At 38.6% G+C, this 20,386-nt stretch overlaps 1 protein-coding gene across 4 annotated transcripts in view; it reads left to right on the top strand.

Annotated features, from left to right (window-relative positions):
• Positions 1-20,386, top strand: part of WNK1 (WNK lysine deficient protein kinase 1) — a 95,779-nt gene that overhangs the window by 11,548 nt on the left and 63,845 nt on the right. For all 4 annotated transcript variants that reach the window (XM_056508606.1, XM_056508630.1, XM_056508621.1 and 1 more), the window contains exon 2: positions 20,208-20,380. In XM_056508606.1, coding sequence (XP_056364581.1) covers positions 20,208-20,380 — 173 coding nt within the window. The remainder of the gene's footprint in view (positions 1-20,207; positions 20,381-20,386) is intronic.

Below are 20,386 nucleotides of genomic sequence, written 5' to 3'. Positions count from 1 at the left end.
TAGATTAGTAATTTCTTACTAACTGAGATATGTACTGTGGATATGCAGTTTGTGTTTTCTTTACAGATTAAATATTTGTGTAACTTTCATGAACAGGTTAAATAATTTTATGGATGCATTCAGACTTTGAGTTCCATAAGCCCAGGTTGAGCATTTTGTTGCCATTTGTTGTAGCTTTTTTGGTGTTTTTTAGTAGATTGTGAATGTGCACATTTTGCCTTTGAAAAACTTTGTGACCATAATTTAAGCATTGAAAGCATTTTTTTTTTTGGAACTAGAGAGATATCTATCCCAAACCAGCATCTGTGGCCTAGTTAGTGGGTAGATGACTAACTGCTCTGGAAGGTTTTCTGGGTCAGTTTTCTCAGATACATAGCTGAATTGGTATGAAGTGTGGAATTGAACAAGAGTGAGAAACTTTATAGTCTTGCTGTTCCAAATGTAGAGGTTTTGTGAAAATTCCCAATGTACCCAAGCTGTAAATGGTTTCTGGTTGATATACCTGTATATATATACCTGTAAAATCCTTTATTTGTTGACCTCTGGGAGAAGGCATTCTTAGATTTTAAACCATATGAATGATAGGGTTATGGATTGGAAATGGATTTGGAATACAGGAAAACTAACACTAGTGCAAACAGTGATTATGGGGAAGCAAAGAAATGGTTCAGTTCTGTGAAGAAAGCTTAAGTAGCTTTAGATTAAGTTGGGCTAACCAAAGGAAGTAAGCCGGGATCAGCTGTGCTAAAGCAGCTGGCTGTGCTTTCAACATCAGCAAAATAATTCCCAAAATTCTTTTGTGGAAGGCTCTGTTATTTACTATTACTGCAAATTGCTGGTTTATGTTCTGAATTGTTGAGCTGAAGGTTTGCTTTGCTGCAGTTCTGCAGTGGTTTGACCTCTGTCAGAAAACAGTTGTGGCTTCTAATGTGGCAGCTTATAAGATAATACCAAATTTCTGAAGTATGCTTGTGATGTGTGATTGTGCTGTTGTAGCTTGTTCAAAACTCTGTATTGCTCAACTTCTGGTCTTGATAACTTTTTGCAAGAAACCACATGGTTTGGGTAACTGTAAAATTGAAAGGAGTGCAACTACCTTAAATAAAGAGCTGATAACTACCAGGTAATGACGCAACTGATAAGTGTTAACTGAGTCGGTGTGGACGACTGCAGTTAAAAGCAGCAGTCTGTGAGTGTAGGGATGTTTTAAGTATAATTTGTCACTTAAGAGGGGTATGAAATCTGAGGAAGTTGGCATTGGAATTTAGAATGGAAAGAATGAGTTGGTTGATGGTGTAGAGCTATTTTCCACTTTCCCTTTGACTTCTGTCCTTATCTTCTCTGGCAGTAATATTCAGGGAAATGCTATCTTTTGTTTCTCTTGTTCCTGTGTGGGAATGGCAATTGTTCTTGCTTCTTACCTGTTCAGGAAATATCCTCATTCCTCCCCCCTCCAGCAAAACAGTGTATCAGTCATTGCCAATGTAATTTTTTGCTTTATTTTCTAACCTTGACCTTCCTGATTGCTCCTGTGGTCCCAGTATAAGCCATCTGACAAAACAAGGATTTTATTTTCTCCCCCTGCCCCCTCTTGTACAGTGGAATAAAGCAGATTTTGTTATCTGTGTTCAGCTACCCTATGTGAAAGAATGACCATGTTTAAAACCTGCATCTGAGCTTTGACTCCTGGAACTGCCTCCTCCAAACTTAGATTTTCCAGCTGGTAAGTCAATCTTATCCATGGAAATGTGCTTACTGTTCCCTGGGGAATTTGCTTTATACTCTTGCCTTCTCCCTTCCCCCTTCCCAAGCCAAATTTCTTTCCAGGAAGGGAAAAAAATCCATAGACTAGATTGAGCTTCAGCTGAATAGGGTGTCTCATTTCAGATATACTTTCTGCAGCTACTCAAATGACCAAAACATAAGTGACAGCTGAGTTGTCTGTTTGTCATGGGTCAAGGGCAGTCCAGCTCAGCAGTTTCCCTTTCCTCTTCCCCAAGTTTTGTTTGGAAGCAGTAGTGATTTGCCATTTTATAGTCATCCTTTTGTCATAAAGACCAGATGGAAATACATCAGTTATTTAGTAGTATATTTAGTAGTATAAATATTCAGTCCAACAGCTGTGAGTTTATCAGGAGTCACTGAGATCACAAGTTGGTGACCAAATTGTTTGTTTAGAGGGCTATAAGCATCACTCCAACTTGAAATAAAGCTGTCCCATGAAAATGTTAGAAATAGTCCAAGACCCAGTTCATGAAGAAAGAACGAAGGTGAATAATTTAAATGCAAAATCCTTTTTTTCAGATGAAGTTAAAATTCTTTTCTAGAGTATTATGGAAGTCTTGCTAGGCTGATGAAAATGTTTCATCCACAGATCCTGCATTCTGCTCGTGCTGTTTCTAAAGTAGTTAAAGGATTGCTCTGAGTTCTGAGTCTCCTTTCCTTTTGTAGTTTTACTAGGTAAGAACATCTATCCAGAATATCACCCTGGTCTTTTGGCCAGTGCTAATCCTCAGTTTGTGTTTCAGTACATGTTTCTGGCAGAAAAGCTGAGGTACCTGTGTGATTCTGGCTAGCAATGAATTGAGTGTAATGAAAGTTGTAATAAATCTGCTTGACACAGATTATTAAGAGGGTTAGCTTGATTTTGCAGGTTGCAGAGGGTTTTTTTGTGCAAATAAGGCTATTTGTTCCAATAATATTGAGAAAAGGAGGGGTGGGGAAGTCTGCCAATGGCCATTGGCTATTTGGTTACAAAATGTCATGTGCTGCATGGGCTGCTGAGCATAATGTGAAACAAAGTGCCATAAAAAAAATGTTGAGTGCTAAGTCCATGACTGAAAAAACACTTTAATGGGAGAATGGGCATGGTCATTAACTTAAAATAGCTACTCTGCAGAAAATTATTTTAAAGTAAGATTGTACTTCTTGACTAATGAAGACTGCAGTGCATAGGGCTGAAACTGAATTAGAAAGGAAACAAAAATTTGCAGTAACTACAGACTATTAAAAACCATAAACAAATGGAGAAATTGACCACGGTTTAGTGAAACCACCTGTTTCTCAAACCTTGACAGAAATTGTGCCTGTTGCTCTGAAAAGCCTTCTTGTTCAAAAGGGTTTTTCATTTAAGACATTTTTCATATCTATGCATTTAGACAACAGAACAATAAATGCAATTGACTGTACTGCTGGCTTCTAGTCTCTGCAGGGCTTCAAGAGAGAACCCCTTGAAACAACCCACCAAAAAGAAAAAAAAAAAAAAAAAAAAAGACCACCACAAAAAAAACCCAAAAAAAAACCAACCCCAAAACATTGTCTGGTTGAGTTGCTCATAGATCTCACTTTTGATTCCCAGTACATTGTGTTTCAGAAATGGTTTCCAGCTGGAATTCACTAATGCAGTGCCTCTGCAATAGAAGCCAAATAAAATGCAGCCACTCTAAAACAAATTATTGCAGCTCTACAGGTTTGGGGACTCTAATGGGAGTTAAGGAGTTTGAAGCTGTGCTGGAGTCTTTAAAGGAGGATTTTGTGGCCTTTGAAGTGCATGCCTTCTTCAGTGGAAAACTCATCCTGTGTTTGAATCCATGCACTTGGCCTAGATGCCAGGAATGGAGAGCATGCTTTCCTTTGACAGATTGCTGGTGTTTGTGGAGATACATACACTTTTTAACAAGTGTGGACCTCTGCCTCAAAATCACGAGGGATTCCAGTTTTCCCTGTTCTGACTTTATATTAAATAACTTGTCTGGGCTAGTTTATAATCTAATAAATGTTAGTGGTTTTTTCAGCTGTATATTGGCATGTGATCTCTTGCTTTGGTGACAGCAAAAGTCTCTCATCTGGAACCTGTGAGTGGTCATTTTGTAGTTAGGTGCCAGGTTTACAGTTTGAGAATCTGGGACTCATCAGTGTGTGCTCTCAAAAGCAGCAGGTACAGCAATTGGCCTGGCTGTGTTTTGTGGGGTTTGAAGTCTGTTGCCCATACTGGGATAGCAAAATATCTTGAGCCTTGAATGATGACTTGTGTCAGGCAGAGATCAAGGGTCATGGTGCTGTGCACTTTGGCACATCCTGGGACACATTCATCAAAGATAAGAGGGGTTGACTGTCTTATTGGGGAAACAGAGCTGCATTAATTTCCCTTTTTATCAGTTTAGTTTCACTTTATCGTAGGTAGCTGTGGCTGTTGCATTATTAGATTTTTAGTCCTTCCTGAATGGTGGTGGTACAGAGGTTGTTTGTATTCAGCCACATGCCCCATGTTAGCCCAGAGAATCCAATAGGACTGTGACTGGTGATGGTATAACTTGGAGACTCCAAATAATCACACTTTGGTGTTGGTGGGGTTTTTTTTGTTTCTTTTCCATCCTTTTCCTGTTGAAATCCTTGTCATGATTTTTGTTTTATTCTGTGTTCCTAGTGATTCCTGCTTGTAGCATCTATGGATGTTTGATTAAATGAGGAATTTGGGTTTATCTGCTTTACAACTCTGTTTCTGATTCAGTGTCTTACTAGTACTAATGATATTGTGTAAGTTAACTGTGGGGAACCAGGTGATTATTCCATGACAACATTAGGCTGTTGTACCTTGTAAGTCATGGACATTAAGTGTGGTTTTCTTTGTTTCTGAGGGTCGAGGAGATAATGTGTGCTGTCAAGTCTCCTTCCTTAGTGTTCCTTGAACTTATCCCTCTGGGTCACTTGTGGATCCAGTTTGGGTGTTGCAGCTGTGGATAGAAAACACATTTTGGAGTTACTAAAGCCTAGTTCAAAGCACAGAGCTTCACATGCTGTGTTTGGAGTGTTGGCCTTTAGAAAAGGCAAACTAAGTGCCTCAGTGGTTTTGTTTTCACTCAGAAAAGGATCTGCTACTGAAGCAATAGTTGCTGTTAGGTCTTTTCAGTAACTCAATTCTAAAAGTGTTAGAGGACTGTGCTCTCATGCTGAGTAACTGGAAATACAAGCATTGGATGCAGTGAGATGAAGCTGCCTAAGTGAAGTTGTTCTGGGGACTTCCTTGGGTGAAGTAATATAAGGAGATACCTTGCTTACTTCTGCAGCCTCTTTGTGTGTTGTTGTCAAAAATCCTGCTATAACAATTTAATATTTGAATGTTCAGTCTGATACTTGGTGACAATGCCTAAAATGTTGGTTCAAGTCCTTGATAAGCTCCATATGATTGAATTTCTTTGCATTACCGCCCAGCAATTGTCATAATGTGTCTCTTGATACTCACTTTACTTCATAAGAAAGTATGAAAATTAGTGTATTTGTCTTTCATGCTGATTCTGCAGTTTAGCTCTGTAATGGTCTGCAAGTTTACAAGCTGTCTTAGGAAGAAGTGTGTTGGTAATGCTCTATATTTACATAGTGGTCATCTGCTTTCAAATTCTTTATTGGTACACATGAGACTAATACATTAGGCAGCATCACTTCAGATTGAGTCCTGTCTCAAGAGTCTGTTCTCAGTTGCCCAGCTGGTGTGTACCTTAACTACCTGGGCTGCAAATTTTCAAGCCAAGTGTCTGTCTTGAGCTTAATTATTTAAGAAGCTTCAGCCAAGCTCTTAAAGGTGCTTTAGAGGAAAACACTTGATTGCATCCATTGGCACCTTAATGTTTTTTACTTGAGAGCTGTGAAGCAGGACCTAAAAGCAGTGTTGAGACAGGTGTGCTGTCTCTATGCTGAGGAAGTGTTTCCACACAGAGTTTTGAGATCAAAAAGAGAGGTGACATTTTCTAGATTACACTTACTTGGAAACTACCTTTTTTAAACTCTGAAGACTTGATCCATGCTCTAGCCTGTGAAAGATCTGTGTCAGCATCTGTATGGTGCTGTATGAAGCAGTTTGTTGAACTTAGTGTGTGTTGGCTTTGTTTCACAAATATATAATTACCTTTTGTACTGCATGTGCCAGTCAAACCCTCAGGATAGGAAATGCAGCAAAGCTGTACAGTGTAATTCAGTTCACTTGTTTGTGTTGCAACTGTTTAAGCTAGGAACTTTTAATATCCTCAGAAATGGCTTGCTTCATCATGTTGTAAGTTTCTCTGGAGAAATAGAAATGGAAGTTTTCAAGCAGAAAGTCTTTTGTGGAACAGAAGCCTCTCTATTTGTACCAGCAGCAGACTTTGCAGCTGTTAATCTCAGTAGTGAGAGATGGAGAAGCAGCTTTGGTACCAATATGTTGTAATTTGTCTGAAGGAAGCATCTGTGAAAATACACTGCTCAAATGACTTTAGTTGTAGTAAACTCAGATCTTGAAAGGTGAATTTTTTATTATTTTAAAAGCATATGCCCTGGTGAAAATGTCTGCTTTCCCATGAGCTTTGAGGAAAAAGTGGCATAGAAAGAATGGAATACATAACTTTGATTTTTACCAGATTTGATAAGAAAATCCTTTTTCAAAATCCTTTTTTATTCTTTTTTGCCTAATGTATTGTAAAATGTAGAAGTTTATATATTTATAGTTAGCTCTTTTAAATAACTTTTGGATTTTTCACATTAAACTACTCTTGATGTTCAGGGTTTAAATAAAATGGCTACCAGCAAACAGTGTTGATATACAGATGGCTGAATTAGAGAAATGTTTGTGGTGTGTTATTTTTTCCTTTTTTCTTTTTTTTTTTTTTTTTTTTTGATAGAAGATGATTGTACAGAAGGAGGGGAATCTGCAAGTTCAAAGAAATGTATATAAATTAAACAATTGCAAAAATCTATTAACAATCTGAACATAGCTGTAATCAGAGTAGTACCTGACTGCTTTTGGTTTTGTTTTAGTGTCTAGTGTCTTAAACATTGGATGGGAATTCCTTTTTAATTAGGTCAGAGCCTGGTCTGTGCTATGTCTAATGTTGTTTGTCTTTCCTGGGAAGTGAAAACTTGAAATGGTGTTCTGGAAAGAAGGAGTGGCAGGAGCTCATAACAGGAAAAGTCAGTTGATCCCTGTATTGCCTGAATATTTTTATCTTCAAATTTAAAAATGAAATTCTGGGTATGAGTCTCATAATTTTGGTATGAAGCTACAATCTCTTCTATGGTCTTAAGATTCCACTGTGCTCTTACAATACCATCCCATTCCACTGTCTGTCTTGGAAAAGCATCCTGTTTCCACAAGCCTGATCACTGCCAGTAGATCTCTTGTGAAATCCTTATTTAGGCACAAGCATGCTGAAGTTGTTGAGATAAGAAGAGTTCATAGTTTCAACATAAATTTTGGTTTCCACCTCGCATACTCACATGTGTGACTAATTCTGAAACGGAGTCATTTGCACTGAGTCAGCAGTTCAGTATGGTGAATATGTGCTCAAGCTATCTCAGTTTGGTCTCTACTGAGCATGAATTTGCTCTGCAGACAGAGCCAAATCTAATGGCTATGGGAACCTTCATCAGAAGGTGCCTGGAGTATGGACCAGGTGTCTCAGAGTGTGCTTTGAAATAGGAAGTTACAAGAAAGATCTGTGAGAGCCAATGTGTGTTGGAAGCACAGGAGAGATTAAAATTGCATCAAAACCCTCTCAGTGCTCAGGGCAAGAGCAGGCAAGGGGGAGAACTGCAGTTCTTTGTTTGCAGTGCAGTCTGGATTTTATTACTTGCAAAGTGAAATCACAAGGGGGAATGCCTGCTTCTGATGGACAGATATGTTGCAACTCATTCTGAAGATGCCTGTTCATAAATTTTTCAGCCTGCTAACAGCTTTGAAGATAGGACTGTAATGCTGAGACTGTGATTCATCTATCCAGCTCCTGCCTATTGGATGGTCTGTTGATTTTGTCCCTCTTTCACAATTCTAGGCTGTTAAGTATCAAAGCTGGTGCTGTTAATTATAAATTTTGAGTTTTAACACTTGCTGCTCTGTACTGTAATATTATTTGCTGGCTACTGAAGCCTCTTTCCAATAATTCTGAGGTGCTGCAAAGCAGGTGCTTTCGCTTGGCCCTCATTTTTAGTAAGCAATTAGAGAACAAAGATTAAAGTCCTTGTCTTTCCTCTGTTTCCATTGCAATAATTCAGTTTCAGGGGCCCAAACTAGGAAACAAGATATAAACAAAAACCCTGTGGTAATAGGAAGAAAGCTGTCTTATAAATGTTCTTAAGTTTTGAGGATTTTAAAAGTACTTAATGACACTTCCACCTTTGAATCCCCTATGAAAAGAGGTCTTAGAATTGAGTTCTCAAGAGATTTTCACACAGCTGTCCCTCCAAAGTACTGACATCTGTGTTTGGATCATAGCCATTCTGTGGAAAAACGATTTTCTATTGTAGTGATAGGGTCTTAAGGAGGAAACAATTACAAAGCTGCCCGATAGTTTTTAAAAGCAATTGGTGAGGTTTTCATCAATATCTCTAATAATAGGCATTCAAGCATTAGTGTTTTTATTGGAAAGTTTGTTTTGGCACTAGGATTGTTCTTGAGTTAATTGAAGAAAATATTGAAGTAGTAACAGAACTGGAAATGAATTAGTTCTCAGGTGTTTCCAGACTGCTGTTTATGTGGTCTTGTCCTGCCTCTATTCACATCCTGTTGGACAGGAGGCTCTTATTCTGAAAATGAATATGGCTGCTCTGTTAGACATCTGTTCAGAGATCTATCTGTGTCCTGTCTCTGCCTGTGAAAAGCAGGCTTGTGTGGCCTTTGTTATCTCAAGACTGGGGAAGGATAATTCTTTACTGACTCTAGCAAGAGCAAGCCTGTGTACTTGTTAAAGTACTATTCAGTGGATTTCAGGCTAAAACCAGATCCAAGTGTCTGTTATCTTTATGATACTGTCTTTAGCTTAATTAAAGTGGTTTTACTGGGGTGTTGTTTGGGGTTATGTAGCAGTGCAAGGAATTTAAATTAAAATATGGAAATATGTAATATCTCAATCCACTTACCCACTCTTATCCCCACAGAAATGTAGTTGATGCAAGGGATGCAGTACCAGAACAGATTTTTCTGACAAACTGCTTTCCTTTGAATTTAAGCTTCCATAGCTTTTTGTGTGTGGATACTTGCTGAACACATTGTGCTTAGCAAAATGGCTCTCTCTGAAACACACTCATTTTCAGTTACCTTTTTGGCTAAGGGAACTTGTTCATTGTTAAACATGATAACTAGTTAGTAGTTTTTATGTATGATTCACAGAGTATCAGATATTTCACTGTATGGACACATTATTTGAATATTTTCAATGCTTTTTAGATGCTTTCTTTTTAGATAAAGTGCTTTAGTTCACAACTAAGCTGAATTTTGAGCTGCATGTAGAATTCTTCAGTGGGACAAAGTAGGAGGTAAATTAAAAACCAAGAAGCTTGTTTACAGGTTGTGATGACCCATTTAAGGCAGGCCCCTTGAACCATGACATGTACAGGCATTATAGTTTGTCTTCAAGAAATTCCTTCCAGTGTTCCTGTTCAAACAATTGAAATGAAGTGGCACCAGACCAAGGACAGACAGTATGTGACTAAAGCACATTGTAATGAGAAACAGACATTTTGGATAAGCTCTAGCAGTTTGAATAGCTGATTCATAGATAATGTGTTGAGTATCTGAGGCCTTCTAGGTCATGGTTGGTCTTCTGGCAGTGTGGGATATTCCCAGTAGTATTCTTTGGAAAAATCCCTTGGATTAATAGAGGATAGCCTTGCCAGTGGGAATACTACATATGTAGTTTCCAAATTCCAAAGGAAAAGAAGCCTTAACTGTTCATCTTAAACTTCCTCTAGTGCTTTTTCCTAGCTGTGTGTTTTATCTCCCTTTGGATATTACTCTCTTGATGCTTTCATCTCACCTGTTTGACAAAACTGAATTTTAGTTGTCAGTGGCTTTTCTTGCAGGTCAATCCAACACTTAAAGGGTTTGTGTGGGTTTATTTTTTTTTTCCCTTTCATCCTCTAAAAATAGCACTTCTATGTCCAAGTTGTGCATATGATTACTTTGATTTAGAATACAGCAAAACCCTGACTGTTTTTATGTATTGTATCCTGTGTTGCATTAGATAATAGGAGCTGAGTGGTCCCTTCACCTGCATTTCAATTAGACCTTGTTTTCTCATGTATTTTAATAATTTTTTTTAATTGTTCAGGATTGAATTGCAAAGCCCATTAAGCTTCTGGATGCAGAGTATGCTTCATCATGCCAGTTTTCTTAGTTGTTCATCCTACCACTTGTCCACTATTAAAAATTTGAGTGTTTTCTCTCTTCTGACTCAACTATACTCAAATTCCTTGCTCTATGAAAGATAACATGCGTATTTTTAAATTTACATATTACTAAATTAGAATGTTACTGGTTCATTTGGTTACTGTCTGAAATATTTGTGACTTTGTGAGTAACTTTTTAGATGCAGGTTATGTATGGTGTTAGCCAAGAAAGATGTACACAGTGTGCTGGTGCAATGAGTGTCTCTGATGTATATGGTATTGTGAAAGTCTATAGTAAACATGCAAGTGATGCAAGAAATGCTTTCATAAGTCAATCTTTTGGGTAAGCATGGAAGGACTATTAATGCTTCTGAGAACCCTCAGGTGAAGGTGGGCATTATGTAGATCACAGGAAATTTACACCAGTTGTGCTTAAAAATTTTGAAAGTGCTTCTCCAATGTGTTTTAGGATTTTGATGTTTGCTTGTACTAAGATTGGTATTTGTGGAAAGTATTTCTGACTCCTCACCTAGAACACACATTTTGGTCACCCCTTAACTCATTTCTGGATCCCTCTAGTCTTACCCTGCAGGAGATCCCTTTTTGATTTCTTTTGTCTTGCAAGAACACCTGGCAATTATTTGCAGTTTTTTCATGGATCCCTGAAGGATCTCCAAATGAGAGATCTGTCTCTGAATGAGAGATGTCTGGCATGGAGTACTCTAGTGATAGTTGTAAGGATTTTCTCTTGGCTGCCAGTTCTTGGCCTACACTTCATATGTCATCCTGTCAAAACTGATAGTAATCCACTGTTTTGTAAATTCAATGAAGTACTTTTTTTGGATGTGTTTGCAGGAAAAGGAGGGAAGCTGGGAAGAGTAACTCCTGGAGGGTAACCAGTCTGCAAACACCATGTGTATACCAGTGTTGAAGCCAATGTGTGCTGTAGGCTGATGTGAGTTTATTTTACAACTGGAGGAGTGTGAGGGGCAGGGAAGGCTGATCTAATATTTGTCTCGAAGGTTTATGCTGAGATTTCTTGCAAGGGAGCTGCTCAGAGAGGCACAAGAACGTTCCTAGTTCTTCTGAGCCCTTACTGTGCTCATTAATAGTGAATCCTTGCAGTTATCTTGAAACTCTCCTGGGTGTTTTCCAGCCAACATATTGATGCAGCTTTCCAGCATGCTGAAAAGTGGCTGTAGCTACCTTGTCCTGTTTGTCATTAGCTTTGTGAAGACTATGAGATGAAGAATTGTAATATGTGGTTGATTTTCTAAATTGGTTTGCCTTTATCAGAATCAGTTAAGGGTTTGCCCTAATGTTCTAGACATGCAGCTACTCATAAAAGGACTCTGAGCCCTACAGAAACACATGAAACAAAAAGCTGCAATTGCACTTCTAATGCATTGAATAAATAAATCTGTGAGATCACCAGAATGGATTGTGGAGAAGACTTTTTTCCTGAAGTATTGTCACCCCTGAGTGGAGAACTGGGTTTTCATAGTAAAATAAAACTGAGGTGATGGGATGTACCTTCGCTCTCACTGACAAAACCATCAGTTCAGTGCAAAATGGGAACTGACGTGTGCTTCAGAACTTTTAATGAGGCATCTGAGCCAAGTGACAAGATGGTCCAGCTGGTTAATAGCTCATCAAGAATTCAGTTCAGCCAACACTTCAATTCTCTAATAAGCTGTATGTAATAAACATAAGCCTTTTGGAGAACTGCTATCAGAAAGCAAACTTATCCATTTATCTTCCATGGATCAAATAACAATTTAAAAGTGAAAATAAATAGATGAGCTCTCTGTTTTTACTGATTGTTTTTGTATAGCAACATTTTTTAAAGGGATTTTTTAAAGGGATTACTGTCCCTTAACGTTCAGCCTCTCAGGATGGATAAATTAAATGAAATTTTTAGCCATCTTTCTTTTCCCCCTGTGACTTCCACGTAAGGAAACACAAATGCTGCCTAGAGCAACCCTAGAATAGAAATGACTGAAGCCTAAACAGTTGCTTGCCATTCTTAGTCCAGATTTCTGATGACTTGGAAGATTCCAGAGGAGGTCATATCTAAGCTTTAGGTTTCATATCTGTTTAAAATTTTTTGCTTGCTGCTTTTGTGGAGAGGAAAATATGGAAAAGGAAAGGAAAATATGTAATTGATTTGGTAAAGTATGAGTATGGTATTTAATGTACTCTAAGATGATGTTTAGCTCAGTCATTGTTTTCTTTGGAAGGGGCATTTGATTCAGGTTTGAGTTCAGCCTATTTGCTTTGCCCATGGATGTTGCTGCTGATGTGAGACTGGGGAGAGGAGTAGTACAGATGTGTATTAATGTGTATATTCACACATAACACAGCTCTGAAAAGCAAGCATCCAATAGAGACTTTGTACAGATTATTAATGCTTAAAATTTTAGCAGTGACATAAAAATCTGTGCTGGCTGAATTTTTTGGAAGCTGTGTGCTTGCACCTCTCTGGTGAGCAGTGGCCATGAGCCTTCCATGTAATGTTGCAAAGGGTATCCAAGTACAATATCCCAGCAGTGTGGTCACCTTTGGCATTGATGAAAATAAAAATTCCCACACTGCTACTGTAACAAAAACCAACTTTGTTATCGGGATGTGTACTTTCAAGACTCTCATGACCTTATAGAAAGAAGAGGCATTCCCATCTCCTGTTAGTGTTTTTCTGCTGTTGTGTTCTTGTGGAGGTTGTATTTGCAATGATGCCAGAACTTGGTGCAAGCAGGCAGAGATGTCAGTTCTGATAGTTTTTCTGTTACTAGGAGACTCACTGAGGATGTCTCTTCAAGGATAGGTTAAAAGTCCAAGACATTACTGCCACCAGGTGTCATAGATGCTGCTACTGCTGCTGTTGGCACCGGAGCTGCTGCAAATGTAAAAGCAGGAAAGTGAGCACATCAGAGGACAGAATTCTTGGTGTTCTGCCCCCTTGGCCTGTGGTGGTGAGTCACAGCTTCATTAAGCAGAGACAATCACAGGATAAAATGGGGAGTGGTGATGGAATCTTTTGGTCAGATACGTGGGCTGTAGTTTGCAGATATTTCCCCTTCAGTGTTGAGACAAAGATGAGTTTCTTATTTGCTCAAGTACTCAAGAACAAATTCTTTCAGGATACGTATAATTGACTTACACTAAATGGTGACTGATGAAGATTTCTGTCGTCCTTTTGTTTCATTTCCCTTCTTTCCTTCCTCCTACCATCAGTTATCTGTCAGGTTATGTATAATTTGTTTCTTAATTTCTAACATTTGAGCAGCATAAGTGATGTGCATTTGCTGCATCATTTAACTGCAGCAATTCTGAGAGAGAGGATAAGAAGCATTTGTATTTTCTGTGTTTTTAAGAAATTAACTTCATCTTCCAGTGAATTTTCTATTTAGCTACTATAGTAGTGCATTGAAATGCCAGAAACTAAAACACAGAAGAGAATTATCAGATCAATTAACCATTTTCCTTTGCCTTCCACATAACCAGTGGTGGAAAATTTTGAAGGCAGGTGCTTTTCACCAGGAAACTGACAAGTAATGGAAATAATGGAAATAATCCCTCGGTGTTTCACTCAGGTTGATTGTTTGTGTACTTCGCTGAAACCTAAAGAGTTTTTAGTACCTTGTCTAAGGGGATACCTTAGACGAATATTTACTCTTAATCAGGAACCTTAAAACTTGAAAGTGTTTCAAGCCTATTCTTCTCTGTTGTGTTAGATATGTGTTTTATACTTCAGGTTGAAGTATATAATATATATGAGGTTATACTTGAGGTTATTTGCATGCTCCATGAAGATCATCCGTAGCTTATATAAAATTGATTCTTCTTGTGGAGACTGCCAAGGAGCAATGTGAAATCATTCTTTCAGTAAGTAATCATTCACTTGGCCTTGCATTCTGTTTTGCTACCTGTCAGAAGCTTTATCTTCTATCTTTAAACTAAGATGAGCAGGGAGGTGACTGGAAAGTTCTGGGCCTCTCCCTATAAGGAGAGCACTAAGGTGCTGGAGCATGTTAAATGAAGAGCAGCAAAGCTGCCAATGGACCCAGAGCACTCCTTATGAGCAGTGGCTGGGGGAACTGGTGTTTTTAAGCCTGGATATGTGCTTTTGGAACAGCAGCTGTTCAGCTCTATTTAATCAGTTTTTTTGTGTTCAGTGGATTGTAGAAAGTAGAGTGATGGAAGGATCTGTGCAGATCTTTGATAATTTTTTGTGTCTGTTGCTGTACAGGGGTGCGTTTTGAAGAGTCTCTTTGCCTTCTCTTTTATCTTTCTGCCTAGTCTTTAATGCTGTAAAGTATTAAGTGGTTTATGTGCTGACACAGAAAAGTAGATGCAGTGCTTGTGCACTGAGACTTCCATTTCTAAGCACCGACTGTGAAACGCTGGATGATTTTTAAGCTCAGTGGATTCTTTGTTGATATTTTGTTAATCTAGCTCAATGGTTACTGTGCTCTTTTTTCCTCTTAACTGCTAGATTTTTTCAGGATGAGAACACTGCAGCCCACAAAGCCTCAGTTCCATTAACAGTGCCGAATATCAGAGCGCAGTCTTGCTAGCTTCTCCTCTGATGACCCCTCATTAACCTTGCTTAAAGCCTTGCAAAGCCTTTCTCATATACTGCAGAAATGCACACAGAAGAACATTTGTCTGTTCTGTATGCTACTTTTTCCTCCAGATAATAGGCTGGGAGCTGCAAAGTCTTCACTCAGATTTTCAGGCATTTGAATGCGTGATAAAAAGCTGCTCGGTGTAACCTCAGCAAAGATAGATAATTTACCTTGGTTGTGATTCAGACTATCTATAATTCAACAGCACTTTGAAGTCTCTCGTGGCTGTACATTTACAGATCACATCACTTGAAGGCAGTTCATTGCTGCTAATTTTTCTAGTGCATGTCTGCATGAAAACTACATAGTGTTGCTGTAGTCTAGTTAATCCTCCCTGCAAAACAACCCAGTAACTGTCCCTGGACCATAGCTATGTATCATTTCTGAATCTAGTGGTAGGATATTCAGAAAGCTAGTAAAACCTGTCTGTAGTATATGAAGTGTCCAGTCTATCTCTGTATCCTCTTTACTGCTTATCTTTCTTATTTTGTGCAAGATGAAAGAGCTCTAAATTGTGTAGCAGCTCATCCACTGAGTGTTTTTAAAACAAAAAAACAAAACCCAGACAGTTTAAAGTTGACCTATATTGCTTATGAGTCTACTTATTTGTAGATGCAGATCAAGGCAAGTTTTGTGAGTCTGGTTTGTTCTGCTGTGCATGAAGGTTCCCTGGCACTTCAGCGATAGAAATTGTACTTGATGTTAAGCAAGTGAAAATCACCTTGGAGGATGTATAGCAGGAACTGGCAGATGTAGTTCCTTCCAAGTATTCTATTTCTCTCAGTAGCCACTTTCTTGGTATCCTGCAGTATGTGTTTGAGGGTGAGGTGCACTATGCCACCACTGCAAAAGTGTCCCTTTAACGCTGGCTGAATTGTCCCAGACTTTAGTCTGAGTAGATAGTAAGTCTTGGCTGAAACAAATCACCAGAGGAATACAGGCATTTTTGCTGATGAGCTTTGTTTTTTTGTGGCTTGTTACAATAGCTAATCTTGAGGGGGGATGGGAGTTGTTTTGGTTTTGGGTTGGTTTGTTTTTCATTTATGTAAGGCATGTAGGTACAGGGGTAGAAGGAGGGTAGCTCTGTGTAATTCATGCTGCTGTACATTAAGGAAATTAGTGGAAGAATAAACCTGTACCTGGTTTATCATGAATCCCCAAGATCCCTGTTTTACACTGAAAAATATAAACACCTCTGATAGCTCTTTCCTGACCAGAACAAATCTGATGGGAAGGACCTGGATAAATGGAAACAGCCAAGAAAAAGCTTATTGAGTCGCTCTGAGCTGAACAATCATTTCATTTGCTTCTTGTCTCCTTTCAGGCCCCTGGCACTGCAGAACCACAAGTCACGTGCTGGGAAGCCTTGCTGTTTGTCCTGGCTTGTCAAAACAATTTAATGTAGGTGGAAAGGAATGAATGAAATGGACGGAGTAGGCTTGATGCATCTGTTTCAGTTTGTTCAGAGGGCAGCCCAGAGACTGGGATGTGTCACTTAAGTCCTCCAGGGAAGCTATCAGTTTAGGAAGAACAATGGTGTCCATTTTATAAGGTAGTTAAATCCATTTTAGGAAGCAACCTCTTATGGTTTGATAGCTTTGTGTATTTTTAAAAATATTTGGGCTATATCTGCTCAGCATGTGCCAACTGAGCTACTACAAGAATGTGATTTGCTAATTTCGAGATTTAGGACTTCTCTGCCTAAGGTTGCTGATGGTAAAAAAAGACCAGGAAAGGAGAGAGTATGTCCATTTTTAAATTTTATTAGTGGGGATTCCAAAATTATTTAGTCTTTGAAGGATAGAATATCAAGCTGTGCATTATTACTATTCTTAAAGTGCTGGCTTGTTTATAAAATTCAGGTAAAGTTCAAATTTCCTGGGCTTATGGAAAACTATATGCGAGTCTTTCTACTTTATTTATTTTCTGGCTGTTCGATTTAAAAATAAAATTTAAAAAATCAACAAAAACATTGAAATTGTCTAAATAATCTTGTACTTGGTGAAACTGGAATGTTCATCTTGGAAACCTATATTTCTGTTTTCAAATGAAAACAGCAAATAGATGTGGAAATTATCCATCTATGTACCTATTTAGACCATGAGTTACAGGAAAAAAGGCTGCAAGGGATAAATCTGCCTGTCTGATTCACACTTAAAATAATTTAACGGAAAGGAAGGCATCTTTTGGGTGAGAGGCCACAGACTTCATTACATCTTTAGAAGTGGAGATAGAGCTGAGGGTCTTGCAATTCTGCAGGCTCCTGCTCAGAGGCCGTGCTAGATTCTGAGTACTGCCCCCAGTAGCTGATTTGTTGGGAAGACACATCTGGGCTTGAGAGTCTTCTGGAGTATGCAGTTATAACTGAGGATGGTGACAACTGTTCCGTTCCCAAAGTCTTGCAAAACACTCTTTTGAATTCTCCCTGAGTGATGATGGCTTTATTCTCTCTGCCACAGCTATGCTGTACAGCCTCTTTCTGGATTCCATGTGATACCAAGATACTCTCATTCCCCTGCTTTTCCTGAACTATTTATACCGAACATGGCTGGTAACATCTCAGTCTCCCAAATTACATATAGTGCTCTATTTCACTTGCTTGTTTCAATAGCTGCAGCTGCTTAAGTTGCGTTTTTGTACAAGAACAAGCATAAGGTGAAGTTGTCACTTTTGCCTATACTAAAAGCTCAAAGGATGCCAACATGCATTTGGGATGGGCTCTATTATAGTCTGGCTCTTTGTAGCCTGGGAGATCTTGCTGTCTAATATTTTTAATTACTCAGGTTTTGACAGTGGACATGTAAAATTGTATGTTGGCCTGCAGGTCAGCTGTTTGCAAGTTGCATTAGAATGTAATTCGTACAGCTAAAACCAGTCATTGTGTATACAGACTGTGTTGGTGTAATTGTACAGGAGATCCAATATTTTCCTCAATGTCAGGGTTGTGGGTTCTTTTAAAGTATATTGACAGTCTTCTGTAACCTAACATTAGTGTTCTTTTAGGAGAAGAATATAAAAACCTGTAATGGGTGAGGGTGTGGGTTGTGTGTCCAAGGAAATGAGAGCAGTAAAAGGTAGTATGCACTGCTGGGCTTAGGAAACAAGTGGCCTCTCTGTCTTTTTCTTCCAGCTCTGTTTAATGTTCCCTTTTGCTGCTGCAGTTATGTACTGAAGGGTGCAGGGTTTCCTTGGTTGCAAAAACATAGCTGTGTTCCTGGGTGAAAGTTTTTGGCCTGTGCTTTGTCCAAACTTGTCCCAGATCACTGGGGCACTGTGACTTTCAAAGCAGCATTGTTTTACTTAGTCTACTGCACGATCTTGGTGGGTTTTTAATGCCAGTACTGAAGTGTTGAGTGTCTGCTGAACGTCACAGCTGTGTTTGCAGGAACATGATGCTGCCATGGATGTGACCAGAGAGAGAAATGAGTCCAAATGTGGGTGCCTCTTAGGAGTCTGTTCATTGATAAGAGTGATTAGCACTTGTTAGTTTCTATTTGGGGACAGCAGTACAGGGGCAGGGAAAAGTGAATAAAGCCCTTAAGGGAGATTGGGTTACGTGGTTTAAAATGAGAATGAAATGAAATACCCTTGACTTGATGTGAAGTGTAGGTCTAAAAGTGATTTACAGTGTTTGTGGTAGATAACTTGTTAGTGTGCACACAGTAAAGGAAATGTAATCCAAATGTGTGTCTAAAATCTTGGGTTTGGACCAAAATGAGTGCAGGTGTTCATATTGACTATTTAAAAGTGATAGAAAAGTAAATATTGCAGCATTTTTGTATAATGACCTGAATTATTTATAATATATAATAGCTGAATTATACAGTGGTTTTAAAAAGTGAATGATATGAGTCAAGTGCAGAGGCTGAGAATACTGCTTTATTTTCCTGTAAGGAAGATGATACTGTGATTGTGTTGTTTACAGCACTGTTGCTTAGAAGTATGTGTATGGTCAGCTGTACCTATAGCAGCTCACTGCTTTTCTGTCTCACAGCAGTTTGAAGCAGTTAAGATCAAGGTTTGAAACAGAACTTGTGCTGCCTTGTTCATTATAATGAAAGGAAAGCTGTTAGATGGGTAAAACAGCTCAAATGGAGTACTAGTTACATATTAAAACCCCTGCCACACCTAAGCAGACATGAATGCTCAATTGCTTCAGTATTTCTGCACATGTTATATCAAAACTTGTGCAAGTATGCTTATGAAAGAATGACAAGAGGTAGTAATGCTGATTTCTGCACACTGAAGTAGTTGTAGGATTGAATGCTTTTTAATGTCTATAGGTGCCTGAAGATACTCTGTGAACCTTTTAGGACAAGTTGATGATCTTAGTGAATGTAGGATGGTTTAGATATTTGGAGCTGAATTGTATTGAGAAAACACATAACCTGTAAACAAAGGAAGAGGAATTACTGTCTGGAGGACAATGGGGGTATAAGTAAATCCTGTGTAGTTTTACTGCCTCCTTTTAATGGAAAAGACAATGTGAAATCAAGTGACTTAACATTATTACTCAGATCTGACAAATAGGTCTTTGGTTATTGCTAAATAACTGTTAAAAGCAATGCATCTGAAATTCTTGGCTATAAGTATATCCTGAAATATTTAATTTTTTTAATGCAAACTGCATATTTGTGCTAGTCAGTTTGACTGGTGTGAGCAGTGCATGAATTGGTAAACTGAGAACACTGCATGGCACAAGGAGATGTCTTCTCTTTGAGATGTGCTGCTCATTCAGGTAATAAATGTCTTATTGATAGCCAGCTATTGGTAGTAATACAGCAGGATTGTCCAGGAATGCTTTCTCCTATTCTATCTCAGGCCAAAAGATTGCTTTCTGTCTCTACTGGGAGTTATAGTTTTGGTTTTGTTGATGTGAGATTTCAGGAAACTTGCTCAATTATGAGGCTCTGTTTTTAATCAAAGAAAATCCAGTTCATTCCCTTGATTGTCTACAGCTACAGGAACATACTTTATGTTAGCAGAGGTTTGATGCTTAACCCCCTCCAGGGGTGGCTAATTCCATCTGTTACCAGTGGTCTGGAGAGACAACTAGGAATAATGAAAGGTTGGTATGTACATGAGAGGGAGATTCTTTAAAGGATCTGATTTCATTCTCAAACACTGAAGTGTTCAAGACTTTGTCCCCTTTCCACCCTGAGTAAGGCAACAGCTAAATTTATTAGGAGTAAAGCAGGAGGAAGCAGAAAGAGGAGTTAATCTATGGACTTGCAGTTCTTAACCCTGAGAGCAACAGAATTATAAAGAACAAAGTATTACAAAAAGACTGTAATAGGATGTGTTCAAAATATAATATTTAAAGGTAACTGCAAACCAAGTGACATTTAAGACACCTGATTCTTGTGAGTATCTAACTGTTTTCAAGTTGCTGCCTGTCAATAAGAAAACGAAGCAAAACTTTCTGATGCACCTTTTCTTTTTCATTAGGATCGGAAGCTGTCCAAGTCAGAGCGACAAAGATTTAAAGAGGAAGCTGGGATGCTGAAAGGGCTTCAGCACCCCAATATTGTCAGGTTCTATGATTCCTGGGAGTCTACAGTCAAAGGAAAAAAGTGCATTGTTCTTGTGACGGAGCTCATGACGTCTGGAACATTAAAAACGTAAGT

The sequence above is a fragment of the Oenanthe melanoleuca genome, chromosome 1A, assembly GCF_029582105.1.
Source record: "Oenanthe melanoleuca isolate GR-GAL-2019-014 chromosome 1A, OMel1.0, whole genome shotgun sequence".
NCBI classification, from domain to species: domain Eukaryota; kingdom Metazoa; phylum Chordata; class Aves; order Passeriformes; family Muscicapidae; genus Oenanthe; species Oenanthe melanoleuca.
Note: the sequence above shows the minus strand (reverse complement) of the source record. Positions and strands in the feature narration are given on the sequence as shown.